At 36.8% G+C, this 23248-nt stretch overlaps 7 protein-coding genes across 7 annotated transcripts; 2 read left to right on the top strand and 5 right to left on the bottom strand.

Moving 5' to 3' along the window:
- Positions 1 to 170: 170 nt before the first annotated feature.
- On the bottom strand, positions 171 to 1058 carry LOC9300863 (21 kDa protein). Its single transcript, XM_002864742.2, has one exon. The coding sequence runs from the start codon at positions 892 to 894 to the stop codon at positions 304 to 306; it is 591 nt and encodes a 196-aa protein (XP_002864788.1). The 5' UTR covers positions 895 to 1058; the 3' UTR covers positions 171 to 303.
- A 2136-nt stretch (positions 1059 to 3194) lies between these two features.
- On the bottom strand, positions 3195 to 4057 carry LOC9300861 (pectinesterase inhibitor 11). Its single transcript, XM_002864740.2, has one exon. It carries the CDS (start codon positions 3980 to 3982, stop codon positions 3374 to 3376), a length of 609 nt encoding a protein of 202 aa, XP_002864786.1. The 5' UTR covers positions 3983 to 4057; the 3' UTR covers positions 3195 to 3373.
- A 5627-nt stretch (positions 4058 to 9684) lies between these two features.
- LOC9300860 (pectinesterase inhibitor 11) lies at positions 9685 to 10673 on the bottom strand. Its single transcript, XM_002864739.2, has one exon. It carries the CDS (start codon positions 10390 to 10392, stop codon positions 9769 to 9771), a length of 624 nt encoding a protein of 207 aa, XP_002864785.1. The 5' UTR covers positions 10393 to 10673; the 3' UTR covers positions 9685 to 9768.
- Positions 10674 to 11326: 653 nt separating this feature from the next.
- LOC9302557 (pectinesterase inhibitor 11) lies at positions 11327 to 12033 on the bottom strand. The gene has a single exon (XM_002864738.2). It carries the CDS (start codon positions 11971 to 11973, stop codon positions 11356 to 11358), a length of 618 nt encoding a protein of 205 aa, XP_002864784.1. The 5' UTR covers positions 11974 to 12033; the 3' UTR covers positions 11327 to 11355.
- Positions 12034 to 12538: 505 nt separating this feature from the next.
- LOC110225807 lies at positions 12539 to 15172 on the top strand. The gene is given in 4 exon segments (XM_021015819.1): positions 12539 to 12573; positions 12630 to 13421; positions 13423 to 14000; positions 14725 to 15172. Coding segments are annotated over 4 exon segments (1719 nt in total). The 3' UTR covers positions 15039 to 15172.
- A 661-nt stretch (positions 15173 to 15833) lies between these two features.
- On the top strand, positions 15834 to 17083 carry LOC9300859 (protein ODORANT1). Its single transcript, XM_002866438.2, has 2 exons — positions 15834 to 16299; positions 16472 to 17083. Exons 1-2 carry the CDS (start codon positions 16013 to 16015, stop codon positions 16920 to 16922), a joined length of 738 nt encoding a protein of 245 aa, XP_002866484.1. The 5' UTR covers positions 15834 to 16012; the 3' UTR covers positions 16923 to 17083.
- A 97-nt stretch (positions 17084 to 17180) lies between these two features.
- Positions 17181 to 22601, bottom strand: LOC9302556 (probable serine/threonine protein kinase IRE). The gene is made up of 17 exons (XM_002864737.2): positions 21957 to 22601; positions 21770 to 21837; positions 21509 to 21685; positions 20171 to 21427; positions 19886 to 20058; positions 19546 to 19795; positions 19366 to 19458; positions 19136 to 19276; positions 18943 to 19035; positions 18663 to 18867; positions 18497 to 18582; positions 18328 to 18416; positions 18122 to 18173; positions 17990 to 18046; positions 17753 to 17908; positions 17556 to 17639; positions 17181 to 17463 (listed from the first exon to the last, which is right to left on the bottom strand). Exons 1-17 carry the CDS (start codon positions 22372 to 22374, stop codon positions 17362 to 17364), a joined length of 3501 nt encoding a protein of 1166 aa, XP_002864783.1. The 5' UTR covers positions 22375 to 22601; the 3' UTR covers positions 17181 to 17361.
- Positions 22602 to 23248: the final 647 nt, after the last annotated feature.

Raw genomic sequence — 23248 nt, 5'->3', positions numbered from 1 at the left:
AAAGACAAGCTTTTCTTCACGTAAGTTTTTTTTTTTTTTAAATTCTCACATCAAGCATAAATAAAAGTGTTTTTTTTTAATAACAATTATTGGAAGGTTTTAAAGTTAGAAAATGATAGATGAATGCATAATTATTGGGTAGGGAAAATAAAATAAATGTTTTGTTGGAAAATCTTAAAAAATCAATTTTCATGAAGAACTCTATATGTTACATATTGATTCTGGAATCATAAAGACACATACATTACATTATCATTAGAAAAATCAATGAAAACAAACTAACAATAATAATCTCAACTCTCTTTAGCCATGAATAGAAGCAAAGTGATTAATTAAAGCCAAAGCATTACTCGTTAAATGAGCAATAACCAAAATCCTCCCTCTAACCAAAACCTTAACCTTCCCGTTCATATCGTCTCCTTCAAATCCCTCCGTACATGTGTTCACATCTGTCAAAGCCGCACTGACCCAAGTCTGTATATCGCTCATGTAGACCTCATAGTTCGAGCCACTTAGCCGACACATCTCACCAATCGATTTTCTAAGCTCCTCCAACGTGTCACCTAATTCCTCGACGCAGTCTCTCATGGCCGAGATTTCTCTTGGCTTGAGCCGACTATTCGAAAGACGCACCATCATTGCTGAAGTTGCTTTAGCCGAGGCCAATGTTATGTTGAGAGCCGCGTGAGCCATGATCTTGGGGCTTGTTTGGATGAGACTGGCATGAGTTGAGAGTGAAGAGAAACAGAGTCTTGGGTACGTTGTGAAAGTGCATGATGATTTTACGAACTCGGTGTTTGTCGTTGTAGTTGTATGAACCGATTTGAGCATGGCTATGATAACAAGAAGAGACGTGAGGAAGTGATGATGATTGAATTTAAAAGATTCACCCATTCTTTATGTATATTATGAGCTTTATGAAAACGTGGAAATGGTATGTTTTGTAGTATTGATTGTTATGTAATTGGGGTTTATATAGAGAGAGAGAAATGAGATGATTTTTTAAACAATATAAAAATCAGATTTAATAGGCAAGTGGCAATGGGATTTGCATAATGAAGATATTTGACAAAACAAGATTGGGGAAAAAAACGAAAAAATATCTAACATGTGAAAGCAACACGGAGAAGACACTGGGTTAAGGAATTTGTAGTTTTAAGACAAAACATAATCATTTGTTTAATTAAGCATTAACTACATTTAGAATGATCTATTTGATTGGTTAATAGATCATTCTAGTGGCCGATTTTTTGGTCTCGTTCATATCCGGATGGAGTCGGCTAGTTGGGTCATATTCATTTAACAGTTGGTTAATTGTGATAGCAATCAACAACAACGATTACGATAAACGACAATTACATTTATTAATTACACATGATTGTTTTTTTAGTTGAATGTTTGTCTCATGTATATACATATGGAATTTTGTGATATTTATATATTATTTCTGAACCATATGTTTGTAACAATGACAAATATGAAACCCAATATATATTCAGTGCTAAGATTGGTATTGTATATTGTTAGAAAATGTTGTACTTTTGTTAGTTTGTAAAGGTAAATACAAAATAATTGAATTTGTGATCACTTAAAAATAATTAAACTTAAGATTAACTTATGATTAAAAGTCGATGTCGACCGTGGAAACCGAATGGTGGACGTGAGCCAAAAAACATTTAAGGTTCTTATCGTCCTTGTAATCAATTCAGCTGCATGTGACTACGGTCATTTTCAACACCCATTTGGCACAAATCATTGCGTCTGCTATCAAATATCCATATTTATATATCCGAATCTTGATATAAAATACACACGTATATTGTAACTTGTAAGCAGTAGGTCGATGTAAAGTGTCAAGTGGTATTGTGAAGGGAAACTTATCTTGTTACTTTGTTCACTTTAGTTGATAATGTAAAGAGGTTGACTCTTATGCTTCCAATATATATTGTTGGGATAATTTGTTTTAGTTTATATATAAATGAATTTGTCTATTTTTATCATCTAGAATTCACATACGCACACTTCTGAGTTTGATCAGGTGTTAAGACACCCCAACAACATTAGTTTAAACCTCTAGATACAAGACTCGGTATGATTTCGTCCTTTTAAAAAATATAAAATTACATTTTGGGAAACTCTAAAACTTCATCCAAACATAACAGTACAACATTTCTAAAACACACAAAAAAAAAAGGTTGTTAAGGTGCCTTTTTTTTATTGATACTCCATACTCCATAGTCAATACATCTTTATATGGTTTTAAAGTTAAAGACTGAGATTTGTAAATTTTGTGGTTTTCACTAATACTGATATTCTGTCAGATTGTCTATACTTACTTTATAGTATTTATTTCATGTACTATACCATATGTGATATGTTAATGGCTCTAAATCCATTGCTGAAAAAAAAAAGTTTAACAGAATAATGCTGAAAACAGATATTAAGATGGGCTTAAAGGCCCACGAAGAGTGGTATCCAAATTATGATATGACAGGCACCGTGTGTGTAACGTGTTTATACACGTATGTATGAGATCGTATATACGATTGGTAGAGAAATTCAAAGCCATAACGAAAATCATGGAAGCAGCCGTCATCAATGGACAAAAAAAGCCAAGCAATTGCGAGATTTGTGAAGCACGCTGCTTTTGAAAAAGTTGTACCACCAGACATCTCACGTGGTTGAAACGAAGAAAAAATAAATTTATGTCAAAACTGCAGTATGTCTTTTTCTATAATTTAATACAGGATATCTAGATTTCGCCTAATTATCTGATCATTCTTGGGAAGTTAGCACATTTTTTGGCAAAATATTTCCTGCAAACTCATCAAATGAACCTGAACCGAAAACCAAACAACCTACCAAATGGTCCACGCACAATAAATTTAAAATTGAACCCAACAATATATTGAATATATATCTTGGTTCTAAATTCAAACAACATTTTTTTTGTTGTTACCGTTTTCAAATAGTTATGTAGAAATTCGTTACTGATATCTTCACTGTCCTTCTGCCGGAAAAAAAGAAAAAATCTTCACTTTCCTTTTTTTTTTATAAATAAAGTTTGATCTAAAACATCACAATGCGTACCCAACTTGCCACAAGGAAACTAATGGGTGAGAATTGTCAAACATATCTGCCAACTGGTCCAAAGTGTATCATCAGTTTAACTAGCTACAATTTGTTTGGGGAAATTTATCCAAATCTGTTTTCTTAAAAACAACTTGATAGCTCAAAATACACATAATACTATTTATAAACCACATACAAAACAAAAAGAAACTAACAAAATCGAATATTATATCACATCAAACTCTTAGCAATACATTACATTTATCTAGATCTATTTTACATGACAAAATATAGTTTAAAATTAGTAAGTTTTGGCAAAGGCATTAATCAAGGACAAAGCGTTGCTGGTTTCATGGCCCACGTTCATGATTCTAGCCCGAACCGAGTTCTTGATCCTTCCATCCATAACCCGACCCGAGAATCCATCGGAGCAAGTGTTCTCGTCGGTCAAAGCCGCACTAGTCCAAGTCTGAGCATTACTCATGTGGTACGCAAACTGGTCTTGATCTCTGGCACTACCACATAACTTCAGTTCTTGAACAGATTTGGTCAAACGGTCAACGGTATCGTTAATCTCCTCGACGCAATCTTTGACGGCTTCGACCTCACGCTTCTTAAGGCCCTTCATACGTGTTAGACGCGAGACAAAGAGCTTCGTGGATTGGGCTCGGTTTAGTGTCACGGCTAGAGCGGTCTCGGCTAAACGTTTAGGGCTTGTTTGGATGTCATTTGCGTAGACGGAGAGTGAGTGGACGCATAAGGCTGGGTATGTGGTGGTTTTGCAAGAAGATTGTATGAAGTTTATGGCTTTTTTGGAAGCTCCGGTCTGTGAGGCTGCGGTGGCCGCCGTGAGCTCCGGTGAGAAGAGGTAGGAGAGTGAGAGGAGTAGAAAGAGATATTGTTTTGCCATTGGTGATTTTTTTTGTTAGAGAGAGAGGGAGTGGGTATAAATTTTTTAGTGTTGGATAGATATTTGAGTGTGTGAAGAGATAAGAGTTGGAGTTGAATATTTATAGTCGATACAATTTTTTTATAAGGTTTATGCTACTATTGGTAACATGCGGTGGGAAATGATAATTTTCACTTTATATATGTTACTATTGGTAACACGCGGTAGAATTTTGAAAAAAGTGGATTAGAGGTCGGCGAAAAAGTGGATTAGACTTACAATCCAGAGGTACATTTTCATTTTGTTTAAATTAATTAAATCTAATTTGAACCAAACTAAGCTTAATATAGTCTCTAAATGGGTTCACACTATAAACAGAAACCCAACTGATGAAACCGTACATATAAATCTATATATGACAGATTATGTTTTACTTTACTATATCATAGTTTTTGCTTGGATTACTTGTTGCTTATAAGTTTTATATGGTCGCTAAATGTGTGAAATTGCACAATGACAAAACTTGAATAGCATATACTACTTGATTGATAAATTACGTATGTAACCCGATAAGAGCTGTATATAAAGTTATATGGTAAGTATTTACGCATGGCTCGATTTATTAGTTGGAAATTACCCGTATAACTTTGATATGTGCGGTTTGTTTATTTTGGTCTTCTCATATATAAAACTCATGACAGGGTCCACACTCAACGTCGGTCCAGGTCATAACGTGAAATATCAATGCATATTATATATTAAACATAATCGGATACGAGTAGAGATAAACATTTGTCGTTTTATTCGAATCAAGAAGGAAACAGAAAGAGCGAGAAAGATATTGCACCAATCAAGCCGTTATATAATATAAGGAAATAATGTTTTTTTTTAGATTTGGACATCAGATACGGTCATTAATGACATTAATGTTTATAATGATCAAATAAATATTAGCTAACAGAATTAGGTTGCTATGACTTATGTTGCATGAAAACTCTTTTCGAAGTTCGTTTCCCGTTTCCAAAACGTTTCGAAAACAGAAACTCTTCAGAAACACGAAAAACGTCACGGAAACGCGTTTTTTAAAAATTTATATTTGGAAACACGATGGAAACTCACGTTTCTAAAATAGAAACGCGACAAATCCTTTTTATTGACTTTGGAAACTTAATAAATAAAAGTTGAAAAGATTAAGATTTATAATACATATAACTAATTTTGGAAGACTCTGAGTTTTAAGATCTTTTTATCGACAAACTAGATTTGGAGGCATCTTTATATGATCTACGATGAAACTAATGAAAATGAAAATGAAAATGTTGGTCTAAATTAAATATTTGAATTTGAACCTTTTAATCTTTTTTCTTTTACAATTTTAGTTAATCTATTTAATATTTGATGTTTTGGACTTGTATTGTTTAATTAAACTATTTTTTATAGTTTTATGTTAATGTTATATATATACATATATTATATATGTGTATACGTTTTCAAAACGTTTCCAATCCTTACTTTTAGAAAAAAATCGTTTCCCGTTTCCGAAACGTTTCGCTTCCACGTTTCCGTTTCCGTTTCCATGCAACATAGGCTATGACGGTAATAAACAACGTCATTCCAGCAAAGCATCCCACCAAAGTAATATTTTCCTTTTGCCAGTATCACCAAATAATGTAATCTCTGATAATGATACTTAATTTGAAATTTACTTATTTCTCTAGTGTTGATGAATATTTCTTTAAAATTATTATATATATATATATATTGTAATTTTAAATAAAATTTTAAAATATTTTTGTTATTATTTATGTACACATAAAAGAAAAATGTATAAAATTTTGTTTGTGTGTGTTGAGTTTGAGTAGCTGTGAGATTTGAAATATGAGCATGATTCATAAATATTAATTAGTTGAGTACATTAATTATTACTTATTACAGAATACAGATACTATATGGTAAAAGATTAAAGTGATGATAATGTATAGATACGAACTAGGAAGTACAACAACAAAGTTTAGAAATTGAAATGGAAAGTTGTGGCTTATATAGCCTACTGACATAACCGGACTGTTGTTTCCAATTCCACTGCGGTACGGATCTTTCAGAGTTGTTGCCTTGTTGGCCTCTGTGGATTTTATATTATACTAAAATATCTTTTCAGTTTTTTGTTTTGTTTCTTTTTAGCGCCACTAAACTATAGTATACTTAAAGAATGAAAACTAATCATTGTTTGGGTGGGTCCTTTACTCTCGTGTTTGGTTCAATACAAATTGAGAAAAATAATTGAGGGAAGAGAGAACGAAAAAACGAGAATGAAAAAAATAAAAAATATACCACAAATAAACTCAACAATAATTTTCGGCATGTCACATGTGAACGTGATCCCATAAATCACTGGTTCAAAAGCACCGTCGTGTACCACCTTCTCCGCCCAAGGCCCATGTTACACTTTTAGGGGTGTATTGAAGAAAGAATTTGGAGTGATTTGAGTTTTAATGAGTTTTGAGATGATTTTGGTGAATTTTGGTGAATTAGGGAATTTGATATCAAAACTCTCCCAAATTCCACCTAAAACCATGGGATTTGGATATTTGAATTTTTAACTAAGATGTTCTCTGAAATCCCACCAAAAATCATTCAAGTCATTTCAAATCCACAACTTAAAATGTTTTCAATAACAGTGGATTTGATTGTAGATTTTAAAATCACTAATCCAATAACACTTGATTTTAAAAAGATTTTTAAAATTCATGTTTGAATAACATAGGATTTATTTTTTTAATACAAATCATTTCAAATCCTTTATTGAATACACTCTCCTTAATGTTTTTAGGTGGTGTTATTCAATGATGGATTTTAATAGAATTGAAATCCATCACTAATTCAATGTTATTAACCTAATGATTCTAAATCTAACTCTAATAGATTTTAAAGTTTGGTGTTATTCAACTAAGATTTAAAATGCTTCATTAAAATTCAGTGTTATTCAAAACTAAAAGACTTGTAAAATCTTTGTATATCAAATCATTTGAAATGAAACATCTTTGGATTTCATGAGTAAATAATTAGAATCATAATCCTAGATATACTGCAGAGATTTTGAACTCCACACAAACAGATGGTTAAAAACAATATCAGAAATCAAATCTAAACTTTTAAGAATTGACTTTAACTCCATGAATGAATAACACCCCCTTAGTTTTTAATAATCTAATGTTTATGTCTTTAATTGTGGAACTAAAGAACCACCTCTTTCTTTATCTGTGTTTATATATTTTGATGTATTGTCAAAAATATAGTGCAGATAAATTGGAGAGTGTGGATGAACCTCTCTAAGAAAATATCTCTCTGCGTTCCTCTCGACATACAGCCGCCGCCGAGAAAAAAAAAATTTTAGATCCGAGGCTAGATCGCGTTGGCTTCCATAGCAACGGATCTGGCCTCCCTCTGCTCTGTTTTAGTTTCATTTTTGCTTTCTTTTTCGTTTCTTTGGGTTTGTATTTAGAGGTTCATAAAGGCAAGTTGAGTTCTTGGTTGCTGTGGTTCGATTTCGGCGGAGCTTTTAGCCGGTGGAAGGGGTGAGTGGTGTTTTGGATTGGTGGTTTCCACACCTTGTTGTGGAATGGCCTTCAATTTTGGTCTCTTCTCAAATCATGATTTTTCGAGAACGAAATCGGTTCTTGTGGAGGAGATAGCGTCGGGTTTCGAGGTGATGTTTAAGGAGAGGCATGGTTCTCGGATCTGTTAGTGGTGGCGGAGGTTTTGTGTCTCGGTAGTGGAGGTCTCTTCGTTGTGGGGTTTCTCTCCGGTGGTTTTTGGGTGGTGGCTAAGCTTCTCCGGTTTTTGGCTGGTGGTGGTCAGATTTCTCTTTGTCTTTGTTTATTTTGGTTTGTTTGCATTGATTTCGTCCTGCGTTTGGTGATTTTTCTAGTTTGTTGCGAGTGTATTCTGGGGTCTTGCGGTTACGGTTGTAGCGGCGTTGTTTGGGTATATGTTTTAGCGAATCGTTTGGTTTCGGATCTGTAGGATCTACGGTGCTGCTCTGTGAATTATGCCATTGTTTTTCTGGATCTGTTCCTTATTCATTGTCGTTTTTGTGCTTACTGTCTCCAAGCCGTTTATGTTGAGTGGTGTCTAGGTTTAGTCAGGTTCAGTCCAGCCTTTGCTCTTCTTTCCGTTTCCGGTCTCCTCGTCTCAACCTATGAATCACTTTGGGTTTGTTTCCTTGCTAAGAAGAAGTTCAGTTTTGTTTGGTTGGATCAATAGACCTCTAAGTTTTCAGTTCATTCTTCTCCCTGATGTTGTTCGTTGCGGTTGTTAGCTGGCTCGGTTTTCGAGTGGTTGGGCCTTTCTCCTTGTCTTTGCTTTCCTGATCTGATGTGATAGGATCACCTTTTGAAGGTTTCTAGTTAGACGCTAGTGGACGCATCAGTCGTCAGCAGTCGTATTCGGAAGTGTGCTCGAGGTTCCCTTAACTCTTTTGTCTCGCTTGCCGGGTTATGAAGTCTTGGTTCTTGGTTTCGAGAGATCAGCTCTCATCGTGATAGGAGGAGGTAGATGTTATTTTCGGGTTGGCCGTGGGCATCCTTGGTAAGTCTCAATCGCGGGTGCTTCAGAAGTTTTGGGTTACTTGTTTTCTTGGGTCTAATGTTTCTTTTAAGGTTTATGCCTTCGGCTTTTTTCTTAGTTTTTGGTTTCGACCTCTTGCGTTTGTGGTTTGAAATCTTTTGCTTTTCTATGTTTAGTTTCCCTTCGTTAGGGCCTAGCTTCCGGGGAAATCTCGTCTTCCGCCGGCTTTGTCTCCGGGGACTTTCATGTTGTCCGCCGGCTTTAGTTTCCCTCTTTTGGGCTTTGTATTTCACTTTGGTTCCATTACAAGATCAATAATAAAATTTTAGATGACAAAAAAAAAAAAATTGGAGAGTGTGGACTGGATCGGTTTGTTGGAAAAAGGAGTGGGAAAACATTTCAATAGAAATCCATACAAATAGAGTTTTCATTGACTAAAAGTCTTATTTATTAACAAAAGATTCAAAAAGGTTGGTTTGATAAATAACGACAGAAAAGATACAGTATTGAGAAAACGCTAAACAAAATTACAAAGTAATATATGTCAAAGAACTTGTACAATCTTCATGAACAGAACTGGTGTATTAAAACATAAGCAAGAGTGCAAGAATTTTGATGATACTGCATAAATTTTTGGATGTAACAATTTAGGCAATAATCCAAAACCCAAAAAATTTAAACAAACCCCAAAAATTACACAGTAATTATTGTGAACTGGTTCTCTTCTTTTGATCAGCAACATACACTATAACAGTTTAAACTCGAATTGTGACCCATCAACAACAATACTAACAGATCTAACTATAGTGTCTCCTAGTTATAAGAATCGTTTATTCAAGAAGTTGAAATCGAAACTGTTGGGCTATGTTTCGTGGCTTAATATGTGTATTGGGTAATATGGCCCAAATTGTTGTTACAGCCCAATATAAGTCGGCAAAGCCAGGGGAAAAAAAAATTATTGTTTTCTCGTCTCTTGTCTTCTAGTGCATGTGCAATTCTTGTCTGTGTTCCGGTTATTGAGCAAATATATGGCAAGGTCGTCGTACAATAATGAGTCGAAGGAGGAATCTTTTGGTAATTTATCTCTAACAATCTCGGGGATTACATAAGTGTAAGGCCAGTTTGGTATTCGAGATAAGTGAAAAAGGACTAATAAATATGTTTAAAATCGAAAGTGGTTTATTCATTGTTCTTCTGATGGACTGATACTAAATGGATAGCATACAACAAAAGAAGTCTTATTACTTATGATTATTCGGAAAGGCTTTGAACAACAGCTTGGCATTGTTTATTTCTTGGTGCAACTTAGCGAATCGGGTCTGGAGTGACTTTCTTACCGCATCCGAGATCCGACCCTGAACTGACATCTTTACCGGACCCGCGAACGGGCTGGAGCAAGTGTTCTCAACGCTATGACTCTCACCCGCAATGGCACACACTTCAGCATTGTTTATTTTAGACAAGCATTCGGTCCAACCGTTACAATTCTCCACCTCTTGGAGCTCTTCGATAGAACACTGGCAATCTGTATTGAACGTATCGGTCGATGGTGCACAGTCCTGAAGGGTTTGGAACGGACTCTTCCTCAGGTGTGAGATGAAGAGCTTCGTGGACAGCGCTTGGTTCAGACTCACGGCAATAGCTGCATCCAAGAGGCGTCGAGGGCTTGTTTTGATCGTATTGGCGTAGACCGAGAGAGTTTCAACGCATAGGGATTGGTACGTTGTGGATTTGCATGAGGATTGAATGAAGTTTAGTGCTTTTGTGGAAGTTCCAGTCGGGCTGATTGTGGCGGTCGTGAGCTCTGAGGAGAAGAGGTAGGAGACGGAGAGGAGTAGAAAGAGAGCTTGGTATTGTTTTGCCATTGCTTTACGTTCTTTTGAGGTTGAGAGAATTAAGTGTGAATAGGAAAGAGTTGGGGTTCAAATATTTATAGTACAGGCTACCTTTTTGGAGTGCACTATTACTTGATACCAGTCACCAAGATTAGTTTGATATTTTGGTTATTTGTTCCATATTAAAATCATGTATCTTCCACTCACTTTCGCACCAAATCCTAAGTTTATTATATCCATGATATTTGTAAATTACAATCACGTAACCAGATCCGATCGGATCGTTACACACGCATAAACTATATATTTTGTTTACAGCCAATTGCAGAAAAATGTATCCTACCAAAAATAATATATAAAATGACTCGAAATTATATATAAATATAAAGTTGACTGAGTTAGAAAAAAAAAAAATATAGTTTCGCTTTGGGAGATGCGAAAAATGAAAAGTAATCAGATCTCAATTAATTCATCCAAAAAAAAAAAAACGAATTTATCATATAAATATCCTAATTGCGTTCTATATATATATGCAGAAGAAAGAGGCAACCAAGTTTTAGTCTTCATCGAAAAGGGGCATTCAATACCGTTGGTATACGACCAGTCTGATAAATTCCTTCATCTAGTTTTCAAATAGTCAATCTCAAATGTGTGTATTGGGCTACTTAGCGGGTCTTAGAGACGTTTGTGTATTATTTGTTTGCATGCTATTGAGAAGGATATATAGACTATTGTGCAATTAGTATATTTTCTAAGTATAAGGGATAAGGCTTTGCCAAAACGACATATAATGGAATAAAAAGCCGTTATACCAAACTAGATTTCATGACATAGTATCAGAAGCAAGTGATTTTGACACATAAATAAGAGTTTGATTTCTAAGTATAAGAGTTTTGGCCCAAAACCTCCTGGTATTAAAAAAAAAAGAGTTTTTGATGGACTGATATACTACCTGAATACAGAATACCATACAACAAAAGAAGTCAATTATTTCTAATTCTTAGGAAAGGCTTTGAACAACATTTTGACATTGTTTATTTCATGGTGCAACTTAGTAAACTGGGTATGGAGTGACTTTCTTATCGCATCCGAGATTCGGCCCCGGACTGACATCTTTACCGGACCCGTGAATGGGTTGGAGCAAGAATTCTCGACGCTATACTCCTCAGCCGAAATGGCACAGACTTCAGCATTGTTAACGTGAAACAAGCATTCGGTCCAACTTTTACAAATCACCACCTCTTGGAGTTGTTGGACAGAACACTCGCAATCTGTAGTGTACGATTCGGTTGTTGGTTGGCAGTCCGCAAGGGTTCGGAACTGGTTCTTCGTCAGGTGTGAGAGGAAGAGCTTCGTAGACAGCGCTTGGTTCAGACTAACGGCAATAGCTGCATCCACGAGACGTCGAGGGCTTGTTTGGATCGTACTGGCGTAGACCGAGAGAGTCTCAACGCACAGGGATTGGTACGTTGTGAATTTGCAAGAGGATTGAATGAAGTTTAGTGCTTTCGTAGAAGTTCCGGTCGGGCTGACTGAAGCGGTCGTGAGCTCCGAAAAGAGGAGGTAAGAGACGGAGAGGAGTAGAAAGAGAGCTTGGTATTGTTTTGCCATTGCTGTTTTTCTTGAGGTTGAGAGAATTAAGTGTGGATAGGAAAGAGTTGGGATTCAAATATTTATAGATTTGATATTTTGGTTATTTGTTTCATATAAAAAACAAGCATCTTCCACTCACTTTCGTTCCAAGTCTTAAGTTTAAATATCCATGATATTTGTAAATTACAATCACGTAACCAGATCCGATCGGATCGTTACACACACACATAGATATATATATATTTTCTTGACAGCCAAATTCAAATGATATTAAAAATGACTCAAATTTTATATGATTATGTAGTTGACTGAGAGAATAAAGTATCGTGATTTTTATTAACTAAAATTGGCAACTAATTTATCAAAAGTGATTGGATCTCAATGGATTAGTCTTTAAAGCTTATCTAATATATATATATATATATATATATAATACTCTCATTTTTATAAACATAAAGTGTCATCCCCTATATTAATCGATTAATCATTTTTAATGAAAATAAATTAACCTTCAGTTAGTTTGATAAAATAAACCACACTAGAAAATCTTTGCAAATAATATTGTTTGCCCAAAACATATAGAATGGTTAAGGCTAATGATTTCCAAAATTTTGTGAAGTCCTACTACGTGTAGAAGATAATTTCTCATCAATTCGAAAACAACATTACTACAGTTGTTTGGCGGCTACGATAATTTCTCATACTTTGCAGACCTTGAAACCTTCATCCCCGACGGATTTGGCGGCTACTGTCAAGCTCGTGCCTCCAATAGATCCGGTCGTGCCTCCAATTACTCCGGTGGTTGTAGGTACCACACTGTCGAACTCCTCAGCCATTGAATCAAAAAATCGTCCTGCTACTTCCCTGCCTCCGGTTGATGATGCTGGTATCGTCAAGCCTAGAGTCTCGGATAGTTTGGTATCTCCTCCTCTACGAGGAGCTTGGGAAAAGCAGCTTAAATTCACCACGGTATCGGCAACCCAACAAGCTGAGAGTGGAGTTCCAATTTCTAGACCTACACAGTCTCAATATGATTCCTCTAAGGAAGATGATATGAGGTTTCCATGGGCTGCAAAAATGGATCCCGCTGCTAGAAATCTGTACAGAGCAACATCACCGGAGTACATGGAAGACGGTACTCCGAAGGTAACGATTCCAAGTCATGTTTTGTTACAAGGTCTTGAGAATCAGAAGGAATATGTTTTAGGCCAGTTCTATAGGTGTAACCCCCCTGCTGGTGGCTTGATTCATGCTGTTATCAATAGAATTTGGGGTAGGAAGTGTAGAATTTTTATGCGCAAGCTTGATGATTCTAAATTTCTCTTCCATATTCCGGATGCCTCAACTAGAGCATGGGTTCTTCAAAGGGGCTTATGGCATGTTGATGATTGTCTTATGTTTGTAGCTCCTTGGTCTACTGCAGATACTTTTGATCTCCCTGAGATATCGACTATTCCAGTCTGGGTTTAAAAATATTCCAAACCGGCTGTACTCGATTCCAGGAATTAGCCATATTGCATCAGGGTTAGGTGCTCCTATGGCTACTTACAAACCTAGACTTGATCCTTCACTAATGGGTGAGGCGAAGGTTTTGGTGGAAGTGAAGTTGAGTAAAGCTTTCCCTCCTCGGATTGCAGCAGCTGATAAAAAAGGAAACATATCTATGGTCAATGTTGAATACGCTTGGGTGCCAGCTACTTGTGGTGAGTGTGGACAGTTAGGCCATAAGGCTTCTCGCTGTATGAAACCTCATTTGCCACATGAAAGAGTAACCAAAAAAGTCTCAGAAGAAGTCCTCAATCCAGCAACTGAAAGTTTATCCAGCGCCACATATTTGGTCTCGCCAATCTCTCTACAAACCGAGCCCCCAATTGGTGTCCCTACCGCAGATTCAGAACTCCAAATCGATACAGCCCTAGAAATTGAGGCTGGCCCAATCCAAGACAAAGATAATTGCAATAGAGTGGCAGCTTGCCAAACAAATGCTGAAGCTGAAGCTGTAACTGAAGCGATGTGCACTGTTGAATCAGTTACTGATATTGCAGGTTATTAGAATAAGTTTATTTTCCTTAAGTTGATAATTCCAAAATTGCTATATTTCCTCATTAGATAAGCTCAAACTCATGTATAAATACTTTGGCCTTAGAGCCTAATAACCATCAAGAATTCTCTTCCATTCAATTTGACATGGTAGCAGAGCTAAAACAATAAACCCTAATTTTTTTTTTACCTCTCTTTTACTCTCGCCGTCTCTCACCCTCGTGAGATTTGGTTTTCTTCTTCATCAAGCAATCATCATTGAAGCTTGCCCTCGCAAGCATACTCACGCATCATGGTTTCCCCTCCTCAAACTCCATCATCAAAACCTTCCACCAAAAGAATCTCTGCTTACGATCTCTCTTCTAGTGACAATCCTGGAGCTGTGATCTCCCATCCTCTTCTCAACGGCACCAATTATGATGATTGGGCCATCAATCTCCGTATGGCGTTAAGCTCTCGCAAAAAATTCGGCTTCATCGATGGGACTATTCCCAAACCAGCCAACAACTCCACAACTCTTGAAGATTGGGTGGCTAATAACCATCTCCTTGTTGGTTGGATCAAAGCAACGATCGAACCACGTCTCCGTTCATCAATCTCCAACCGTGAAGTGGCCAAGGATCTTTGGGACATCATTAAGAAGCGTTTCTCACTAAAGAGTGGTGCTCGCCGTCAACAGCTTCGGAACGCCCTTGCGTCATGTAAGCAAAACGGATCAATTTGACACAGGTACTAAGGATAATGCTATTCTTAGTGACCGTGAGATACGACACGTCCTTGCTGAAAACAAGTTTAGCTGTTTGGGCTCTTCTTTTTCTGATGGGGATTCTCTTAGCTCAGATGGAGACTCAATGGTTTCGGTTGATTCAGAAAGTGGTTCTGGATTGATGGAACTAATGACTCCTTCTGGCCAACGACTTTTGCGCGAAAGACCGGTTAAGCCGTCCATCAAAGCTAAGGAGGTTCAAGCATCCTCTAATACTCGGGGAAGAGGTAACCGTGGACGCGGGAATCGTGGGCGCGGGAACCGTGGACGTGGCTAGTTCTTCCAAAAGTCAACTGAAGCGGAAGATTCGGTTATCATATTTATGTAATATTGGCCTTAGGCTTCGTATCTTGCATAAAAATACTGTGTGACTTTTTGTCATGACTTATGTAAGGCTTAATAATAAAGTTTTTTTTTTAGGAAAAAAAAAAAAAAAAAAAAAACATTACTACAGTTTGTTAAACTTCAAAGGGAAGTCTCATGTTCTTTTTCTCTATTTCAAGATTTTAATTATATGAAGTCTCATTTTCTTGTCATGATCAAAACGCAAGCAGCGTGATCTTTTTTCCTTAAAACATGTGGACGTACATAAAGAATTTTAAAGAGCCAAGTTAATACAGGATTTGAAATTAGAGAAACAAGAAGATAAATACATTCTTTTTTTGTTTTAGCCGTTGCTAAGAGTACAGAACAACTTTATACATATAAAATGTAAACGACATATCATCAAATCACGAATAAATCCAACATGAATTGTAAAGCTAGCCGTAATATGAAGGTAAATACATAATTATATGAAATTTCTACGCTATACAGTACGTCAAAAGTATTTAATAACTTCGCAATAAAGTGTTTGAAATGAAAAAAGGAAAAAGGTTTATATATCCAACTATAATATACACACAACAGCTAATTAACACTGTATTCAATAGTTTTAGGACAATTCACAAAAACATCACAAAGGTTTCAAGAAAATTTCGGATCGAGTTTTCTACCTCGACAGTGAATACATTAATTGAATGGAAATAATAAATTATTAATCTAAAGCATCCCAAAAAAGGGCCAAGAAACTCCATACGTGTGTATATATAGTTAGTTAGTTGAGATAAACTTGGTTACCACTTTTGTGTTGTTTTTTTTCTTTCTTTTTTCCATTTTCCATTTCTCGACCCCTTGAGTCTAGCTAATTACTTTCACGATTTTCAAATAAAGTTTAATTTGATGGAACTTTTTTAAAACCATATATAAATTATGGGTGGTCGTAAACCATGTTGTGATGAGGTTGGATTAAGAAAGGGACCGTGGACAGTGGAAGAAGATGGGAAACTAGTTGATTTCTTAAGGACACGTGGCAACTGCGGTGGCGGCGGAGGAGGATGGTGCTGGAGAGACGTGCCAAAACTGGCGGGGCTAAGGCGGTGTGGCAAAAGTTGCCGTCTCCGGTGGACTAATTATCTCCGGCCAGATCTCAAGAGAGGTCTTTTTAGTGAAGAGGAAATTCAACTAGTCATTGATCTTCATGCTCGCCTTGGCAATAGGTTTTTATATTTTCAATTTCATTATAGATGATTGAGTATAAAAACTAGCTATAACACTACTTTAACAAATAACAATCATGAACGTCCTACTTAAAACCAAAGTTATGTTACTTGTTAGATTTGATGATTTGTAGTTCTAATGCATTATAATTTATATATAATTTGGTTATAGATGGTCGAAGATTGCAGTGGAGTTACCAGGAAGAACAGACAACGATATCAAAAATTATTGGAACACTCATATAAAGAGGAAGCTTATAAGAATGGGTATTGATCCAAACACACATCGTCGGTTTGACCAACTAAAAGTCAACGAAGATAAAAAGGTATTGGTCAACGATCTAAAGCCTCTGCCTGAGCCAGAGGTACCGGTAGTCTTGAAGAATGACACGTCGGCGGTGTTATCAGGAAATCTAAACCAGTTAGCTGACGTAGACGGTGATGATCAGCCGTGGAGCTTTTTAATGGAAAATGACGGAGAGGGAGGTGGTGGCGCCGCCGGAGAGCTTATGATGCTATTGTCCGGCGACATTACGTCATCATGTTCTTCTTCGTCATCTTTGTGGTTGAAGTATGGAGATTTGGGATACGAAGATTTAGAACTTGGATGTTTCGATGATTAGAGATTCAAGTATGCTTAGTTAGTCCGTAGATAATCATACGGTTCATTGACTTCATTCTATAACCATAGATTCATGTAGTTGGACCAATATAACGAATAAAACATAGTAATTTCCAAGTTTCTCTAATCAATAATAAAACGTGCTTTGCACTTTTAGTGTCCTTGATAGTTCATAGTTGATAGTAACAGTTATATTATAAAGCTTAAGTTTGGAAATATAATAAAACAGAGTACATGATACACAATTACACATAATGTATATTAAAATCTTGTAATTCAATATGTGTATCATGTAATTACATAAAATATAATAGTCAAATCTCTGTAGCTCTATTGCTTCCTAGCTATGCTATGTTTCCAAGTTATTATTACTTTCTTTTATGGCTGAACAGAACCAATCAGCTCTTGAAGTTAGATAAATGATCCATACATCTTAGTCATCATGTTTCGGGTCGAGGGGCTGATTGGTTCGAAGCTTCTACTGATTCCTTCGCGTTCTTTAGGACAAGATCGTAGTTGATCGAAGCCAGTTGTGAGAGGTTCTGATAACATAAAACCATTGTCAAAGGATTAAGCATTTCTAAGGAATACATATTTCACTACAAACAAATGTTGGGGATTAACTATGACTGACCTTGAACGAAAAATTGCTGAAGGAATACTTCACAGCAAGATTTGGTCCATTTCCAAATTCTGCTAAGCTACTACACTCATCACCCTGTTTTACAGCATACAGACTTGTTAATTATGTGAGTTTTCAGATGATAACACTAAATTTGTGCAAGAGAAATGGAAGTAAAGAAAAAGAGTATAAAATAATAAAAGTCATACATCTTCGTCCTGTGTATTGAAGGAGCTGCTGCTGCATGTGTCTGTAAGGTCATCAAAATCGCTGCCTCCATGAACATTTTCGTCTTCCGGGTTCCATATATATCGGCTCATGAAGTAACTAGTGTCTTGTGGTTCAGCTGATGGTACAAACATAGCCTGTAACAACAGATAAAGTTGAAGTTAGTAAGAGATTAGTTTTCTAATGGAACTTAATTTGTGTTCAGAGTATGGAAGAACCTTTTGCCGTGCAAGCGTGTCCCAGTTAATATCTTTGAAAAAATGATGTTGTTTCACCTGTAAGGAAGGAATTTTTCAGAGACCGAGGATTTTATAAAGTTAACTAGTAGGATTAAATTAATAAAGCTTTACCTCTCCAGCACCTGTTGCCCCTAGTCTCTGGACAGGATTTTCAGTCAAAAGCCTGAAACAAGGACATAAATAGATAATGTTACCACAATCAACAGGTTCTTGTTTCATTTTGATCGATTAAAAGCATGTAATATGGGGAAAGTACAGAAAACGTGGGAAAGAGATGAAGTTTCTGAGATTCATTTGCAGAAAGTGTGTGGTCTTACTTGTTGATCAGATCATGTGCTTCATAAGATATCTCCTCTGGCACATTAGGCCATGGTATATCTCTGTTGATTATATTTTCAAAAATTTGCTGCAAACCCATGAATGAAAGAAAATGTTATGGCATTAAAATGATGTCTACTTTTGATATATTTCAGCTTGAAAATATACCTGTGGGGTTTCTGCATTGAAAGGAGGTATACCCACGAGAAGCTCAAAGAGAATAACACCGACTGACCACCAATCAGCGGTTTTACCTGTAATGAGTAGTGTGTTAATTAGTCCATTTACAGATACATAAATGGCACGGAAAAAAGGCACCTTGTGAAATACTAACCATGACCCATTCCAAGAAGTATTTCAGGTGCAAGATAATCAGGAGTTCCAACAACTGCATGTTTTTTACGACTATCTCTGCCTTGTGAATGTTGAGCGTTTGTTCCATCTTCTGCGAAAAATCCACTATTTCCCAATGATGATTCACCTGATAAGTCATCTGTGCTGTTGATAAGACCAACCTTGGAAAGCCCGAAATCTGTCAACTGTAATTACAAGGGTTAGATTTTGTGAGAAGAGCGGTCTCGCTATCAATAAATGATGCATCACGGAATATTTACCTTGATGTGACCATCCTGATTGATCAACAAATTGTCTGGCTTTAAGTCTCTGTGAATGATATTTACAGAATGCAGATACTCCAGAGCAAGCACCTGAAAAAACATTTGATTAAATTCAAATTTTATCATGTGGACAGTTAAGTTTAAATCCGGACAAAGAAAGCTGAGCAAATCTTGAGGTGAACGGCCTTACAACTTCAGCAATATAAATACGGGCCATGTCTTCGTCCAAGCAACCAAGGTTTCTCAACAAGGAGAAGAGATCTCCACCATTCAAGTACTCCATGACCAAATAAAGATTTTCCCGACATGTGAAAGAATAGAAAAACCGAACCTGAACAGCTAAAGGAAGCGTTAGAGAAGCACCACAGCTTTTCACAAATGTATTCATAAAGGATCTTATGAATTGCCGGCATTACATACCACGAATGGGTTACGAACTGATATAAGGATGTTACGCTCAGCTAAAATACTTTCAACAGCATTCTTACGGATCATATCAGCCTTCTTTAAAACCTGTACAATGGTTTAGACAACATTGAGTTATGCTAAGAATAAGTTCCTAGAGCCAAACTGAAATAATATTATGTTAGTAATACCAACCTTTATGGCGAACAAATCACCGGTAGCTCTCTTTTTTGCAAGAAATACTCTTCCAAATGCACCACGGCTAATTGGTTTTATAATTTCAAAATCTTCTATTGATGTTCGATCTTTAGCGCGTGGATTAAGTGGGCTTGCCCGTAAGCTTCGCACTGTATCATCATCTGCTGAGCTTTCTTCATCCACCATGGCGTTGGATGAGTCTACTTTTTCATCATCTATCTGTCCACAAAGTTCAATGTACTTCTCCCTGGATTTGAGAAACACTAAATCAGCTTGAATGGATTTTGCAATTAAACAGTAGTGACTAGCAAAACGCAGGATAAGTAAAAATGATTACTGCAGTAGCTTCTCTATACGTCTTCCAAACGTTTCTACCACAAGGGCATCAGCTTTCCTATCCTGAATGACGTATTTGAGCTCATCCAACTGCTCAATCATGAAGTCCAACGAACTGTATCCACATACATTCACATTTGCCACAGAACGAGCAATCTCAAGCAACTTGTTTATCTGTCAACTCAAAGCACAAGATGAAAGTAAAGGAGGAGTTGAATACTCAGCTGAAATAAAGAAAGAAGTAATTGAGAGTTTCAGCATGAATTAATAGAATTTAAACATTTACCTGCTGATAATTCTCAAGCTCTGATATTGTTTTTCGACCACTTAGAAGTAAATCTACTTGGCTATTCCTTGGAGTTGCTGGTGATGGTGGTGTCAAGCTTCCGGCTGACGAGTCCTTTGTTCCATTGGCCATAGACATTTCATTCAAGATATTCAGTTCATCCAAAGAAAATGTTTTCTCTGAACGAGGAACGCAATCAAGCATGTCATCTGAACATCTCTGAGAGATTTCATCCAGATCTTCTTGTCTACTGGAATTTGATAATCTTGCACTATCAGCAACTGCTCTTGGAGTTACGCTGCTCTTTGGCGTCCATGACTCCAGAATTTTCTCAAGACTTTCAGCTACTCTTTCAAGTCTTAAGTTTACATTAATTCCCTTCAAATCACATCTATCAGCGATTGTGCATATTCGGGAGTGCTCTTCTACATGTACAACTGGTATTTCAACTTCACAGATACGGCAAATCATGGAGTTATCGTATGTCACACATTGATGGTCCGCCCAGAAACCCCACAAAGCACTTTTGTCGGCAGATGCAGGTTGGCCTGACGGGCTATGCAAGTTTTCAGTGTATTCATCACCATAAACTTTTGGTTGGAGTTTGCTCTCCCCCTTAGCCTTGGGAGTGTTATTAACACTACGGTTTTTCTCGGCAGCAGATGGAAGCTTCTTCCAAGATGACATCCGAAAATTGCTCGAAGCTGAATCAGTACTTCTAGCAGTATTTACTTCCGCTCCATCAGCTCCGCTGTTCGAGTTCTGATCATCTTGTTTACCAGCTAGATTTTGCTTTTCATTTATCTTTTGGATTTCCTTCTCTCGAAGAAGGTCCTGTTGTCGCGAGATTTCCACCATCTGTTCTGGATAAACACCGAGATCACTTAGCTGGTGCATTCCCAGAATGTGTTCTTCAACATAACCACTCTCTTTACGAAACTGCACAAGCCTATTGCAACGAGTAAGGATGAAAAGAAGACGATTATGAGCCTGTTTCAGCCCTCCCATCGGTAGCTCCTGTCGTCTATCATCAAGCTTCTGAACAATACCTTCACATTTTAACCAGAACTCGCTAGCTGGCATGGTTGCACATTGTCGAGCCTCAACTAACAGATCCTCTAGACCCATTCTTAATTCTTTGTTAGATTCTGGTGTGCTCTCTAGAGTTGTCACTAAATAGCCAGCAAAAACGCCTAAATCAGCATCAACATCTTCCTTTTGTTTATCAAACTTCGTTCTGATCGCCGCCATTATCTCCTAAACAAACCATTTCACAACGAAATGAAAAGAAAGAACCCTCAAACTCATGAGAACTGAAAAAGAATCATCAACACTAACCTCCATGTGACCAACTGCGCGAGATCTCCACACGGGAAAAGGCCGCACACCTTTAGAATTAAGTTCATGAGAAAAGCTCTTGATGTCATGAGCTTTCTTCTTCCTTCCACTTGTGACACGCAATATCGCCTGAAAACGTGGAGATTGTGTTTCCTTAGCAAGACCTACATGAGTACTCTGCATTCATAAGAAGAAAAACGAATCAGCAATATGAATTTTCCAGGAAATTGAAAACCATACATAGAAGAAGACATTATTCACCTCTAACCCTGGATTGGAATTTGCAGGCACTCGTTGAGATTTTGATTGGCTCCACTGAACTTTTTTCCCTAAGAGACAAAACAACAAAAAAAAAACTCATGATCATTAATTAGGATCCTCTGAATCATCAGCTAAGTTGAATTTCGAATTTCATAAATCCTAAATCGAATCAACGAGAAAGATATACCTTGATCGGGTTGATGTGGAGGAATGGGCCATCTGGCGCGAGCATCAGCACGAGCATCAACAACCCCAAGCCTAGGTTTCTCCTTGGCGACGTCTTTGTCATCTTGACCCGGAGAAATCAACGGTGTAGCCGATGAAAATCTCAAAGGAGACGGCGCAGGAGACGATTTCGTTCTGATATGATTCAAACCTAAGGAAGAAGGAGCAAGAATTTCCGGCGAATCGTGACTCGTCGAACCTTCCGCAGCTAATTCCGGCGTAACCTCGTCCAACGTCTTCGCTTGTTCATCTTTCTCCGAATGGCGGAAAGGAATCGCAGGGATCTTCTTCAGGAGTTTCGCGTTGGTGGAAGTCGGCGTAGAGGCGGTGGTCTTTTGCGGATCCCGATCATTCTCAGGCGACGGTTCCGACGTAGACATTTGTTATTAATAGAAGAATTTGTAGAGAATTAATTGAATTTTCATATTTACACTCTTTTTTTTATTTGTTTTGTTTGTTTGTTTTCTGATTTTATCAAAACATAACGATACAGAGAAGCGGTTGCGAGAGAGAGACTGAGGTTTTCGCGGGAAGTGGGGGACTTAGTTTTTACTACTTGATGCAAATATTCGCTCATCCGCCATTTTTTTTTTCTTGCAGATCAAAAAATATTTGCTGAAAATAATTAATTAATTATCATTGTTAGTTTATTTAGTAAAATGACAAGTCAGACAGAGATTTTACCTTGTGAGATTTTTTTTTTTCTTTTCAATATATGAGAGAGTTGTATTTGTATTCTTATTTCCATAGTGGTCAAGTTACATAATTTGTGACTTATTTTGTTGTTTAGTTAATTTTTCTTACAAGAGATATATAATTAACGAATAATGATATTTTTTTTTATTTTTTTTTTTTGACATCTTTGGATCGACAAAGCCCGATCCATAGCCAATCCCTACTACGCGGGGTAACGCGATTTAGTGGAGTCGAACTCCGGTGGGAAAGGCGGAGTCAAATGGACTTAACCACTTGACTAAAGGTGATATTTTATGAATTGATTTGTATAGTTCTTAAAGAATATTCATGTGGAGAGTGTCCATATAGAACTACGTGCTTCCAACAAATGCATGTCTTCCCCATTTTCTAGAAACAACAAAGAAAGAACCCAATCTTTTTTGTTTGATTTAAAATTAGCCGTTCATGATGTTTTCTATGGGTTGACTAAATAACACGGTACCAAGATATTTTTTTATGAAAATCCTACAAAAATAAAATTTGTTTTTAATAATAACACGTTTATTGTTTATAGATTTT

The sequence above is a fragment of the Arabidopsis lyrata genome, assembly GCF_000004255.2.
Source record: "Arabidopsis lyrata subsp. lyrata unplaced genomic scaffold ARALYscaffold_8, whole genome shotgun sequence".
Classification (NCBI taxonomy): Eukaryota; Viridiplantae; Streptophyta; class Magnoliopsida; order Brassicales; family Brassicaceae; genus Arabidopsis; species Arabidopsis lyrata.
Note: the sequence above shows the minus strand (reverse complement) of the source record. Positions and strands in the feature narration are given on the sequence as shown.

Coding starts and splice junctions, on each gene's coding strand:
- LOC9300863 (XM_002864742.2), bottom strand. CDS start 894: ATGGGTGAATCTTTTAAATTCAATCATCATCACTTCCTCACGTCTCTT.
- LOC9300861 (XM_002864740.2), bottom strand. CDS start 3,982: ATGGCAAAACAATATCTCTTTCTACTCCTCTCACTCTCCTACCTCTTC.
- LOC9300860 (XM_002864739.2), bottom strand. CDS start 10,392: ATGGCAAAACAATACCAAGCTCTCTTTCTACTCCTCTCCGTCTCCTAC.
- LOC9302557 (XM_002864738.2), bottom strand. CDS start 11,973: ATGGCAAAACAATACCAAGCTCTCTTTCTACTCCTCTCCGTCTCTTAC.
- LOC9300859 (XM_002866438.2), top strand. CDS start 16,013: ATGGGTGGTCGTAAACCATGTTGTGATGAGGTTGGATTAAGAAAGGGA. Junction 16,300..16,471: donor CATGCTCGCCTTGGCAATAG/GTTTTTATATTT, acceptor ATTTGGTTATAG/ATGGTCGAAGATTGCAGTGG.
- LOC9302556 (XM_002864737.2), bottom strand. CDS start 22,374: ATGTCTACGTCGGAACCGTCGCCTGAGAATGATCGGGATCCGCAAAAG. Junction 21,686..21,769: donor ATTCCAATCCAGGGTTAGAG/GTGAATAATGTC, acceptor TTATGAATGCAG/AGTACTCATGTAGGTCTTGC. Junction 17,909..17,989: donor ACACGCTTGCACGGCAAAAG/GTTCTTCCATAC, acceptor CTGTTGTTACAG/GCTATGTTTGTACCATCAGC.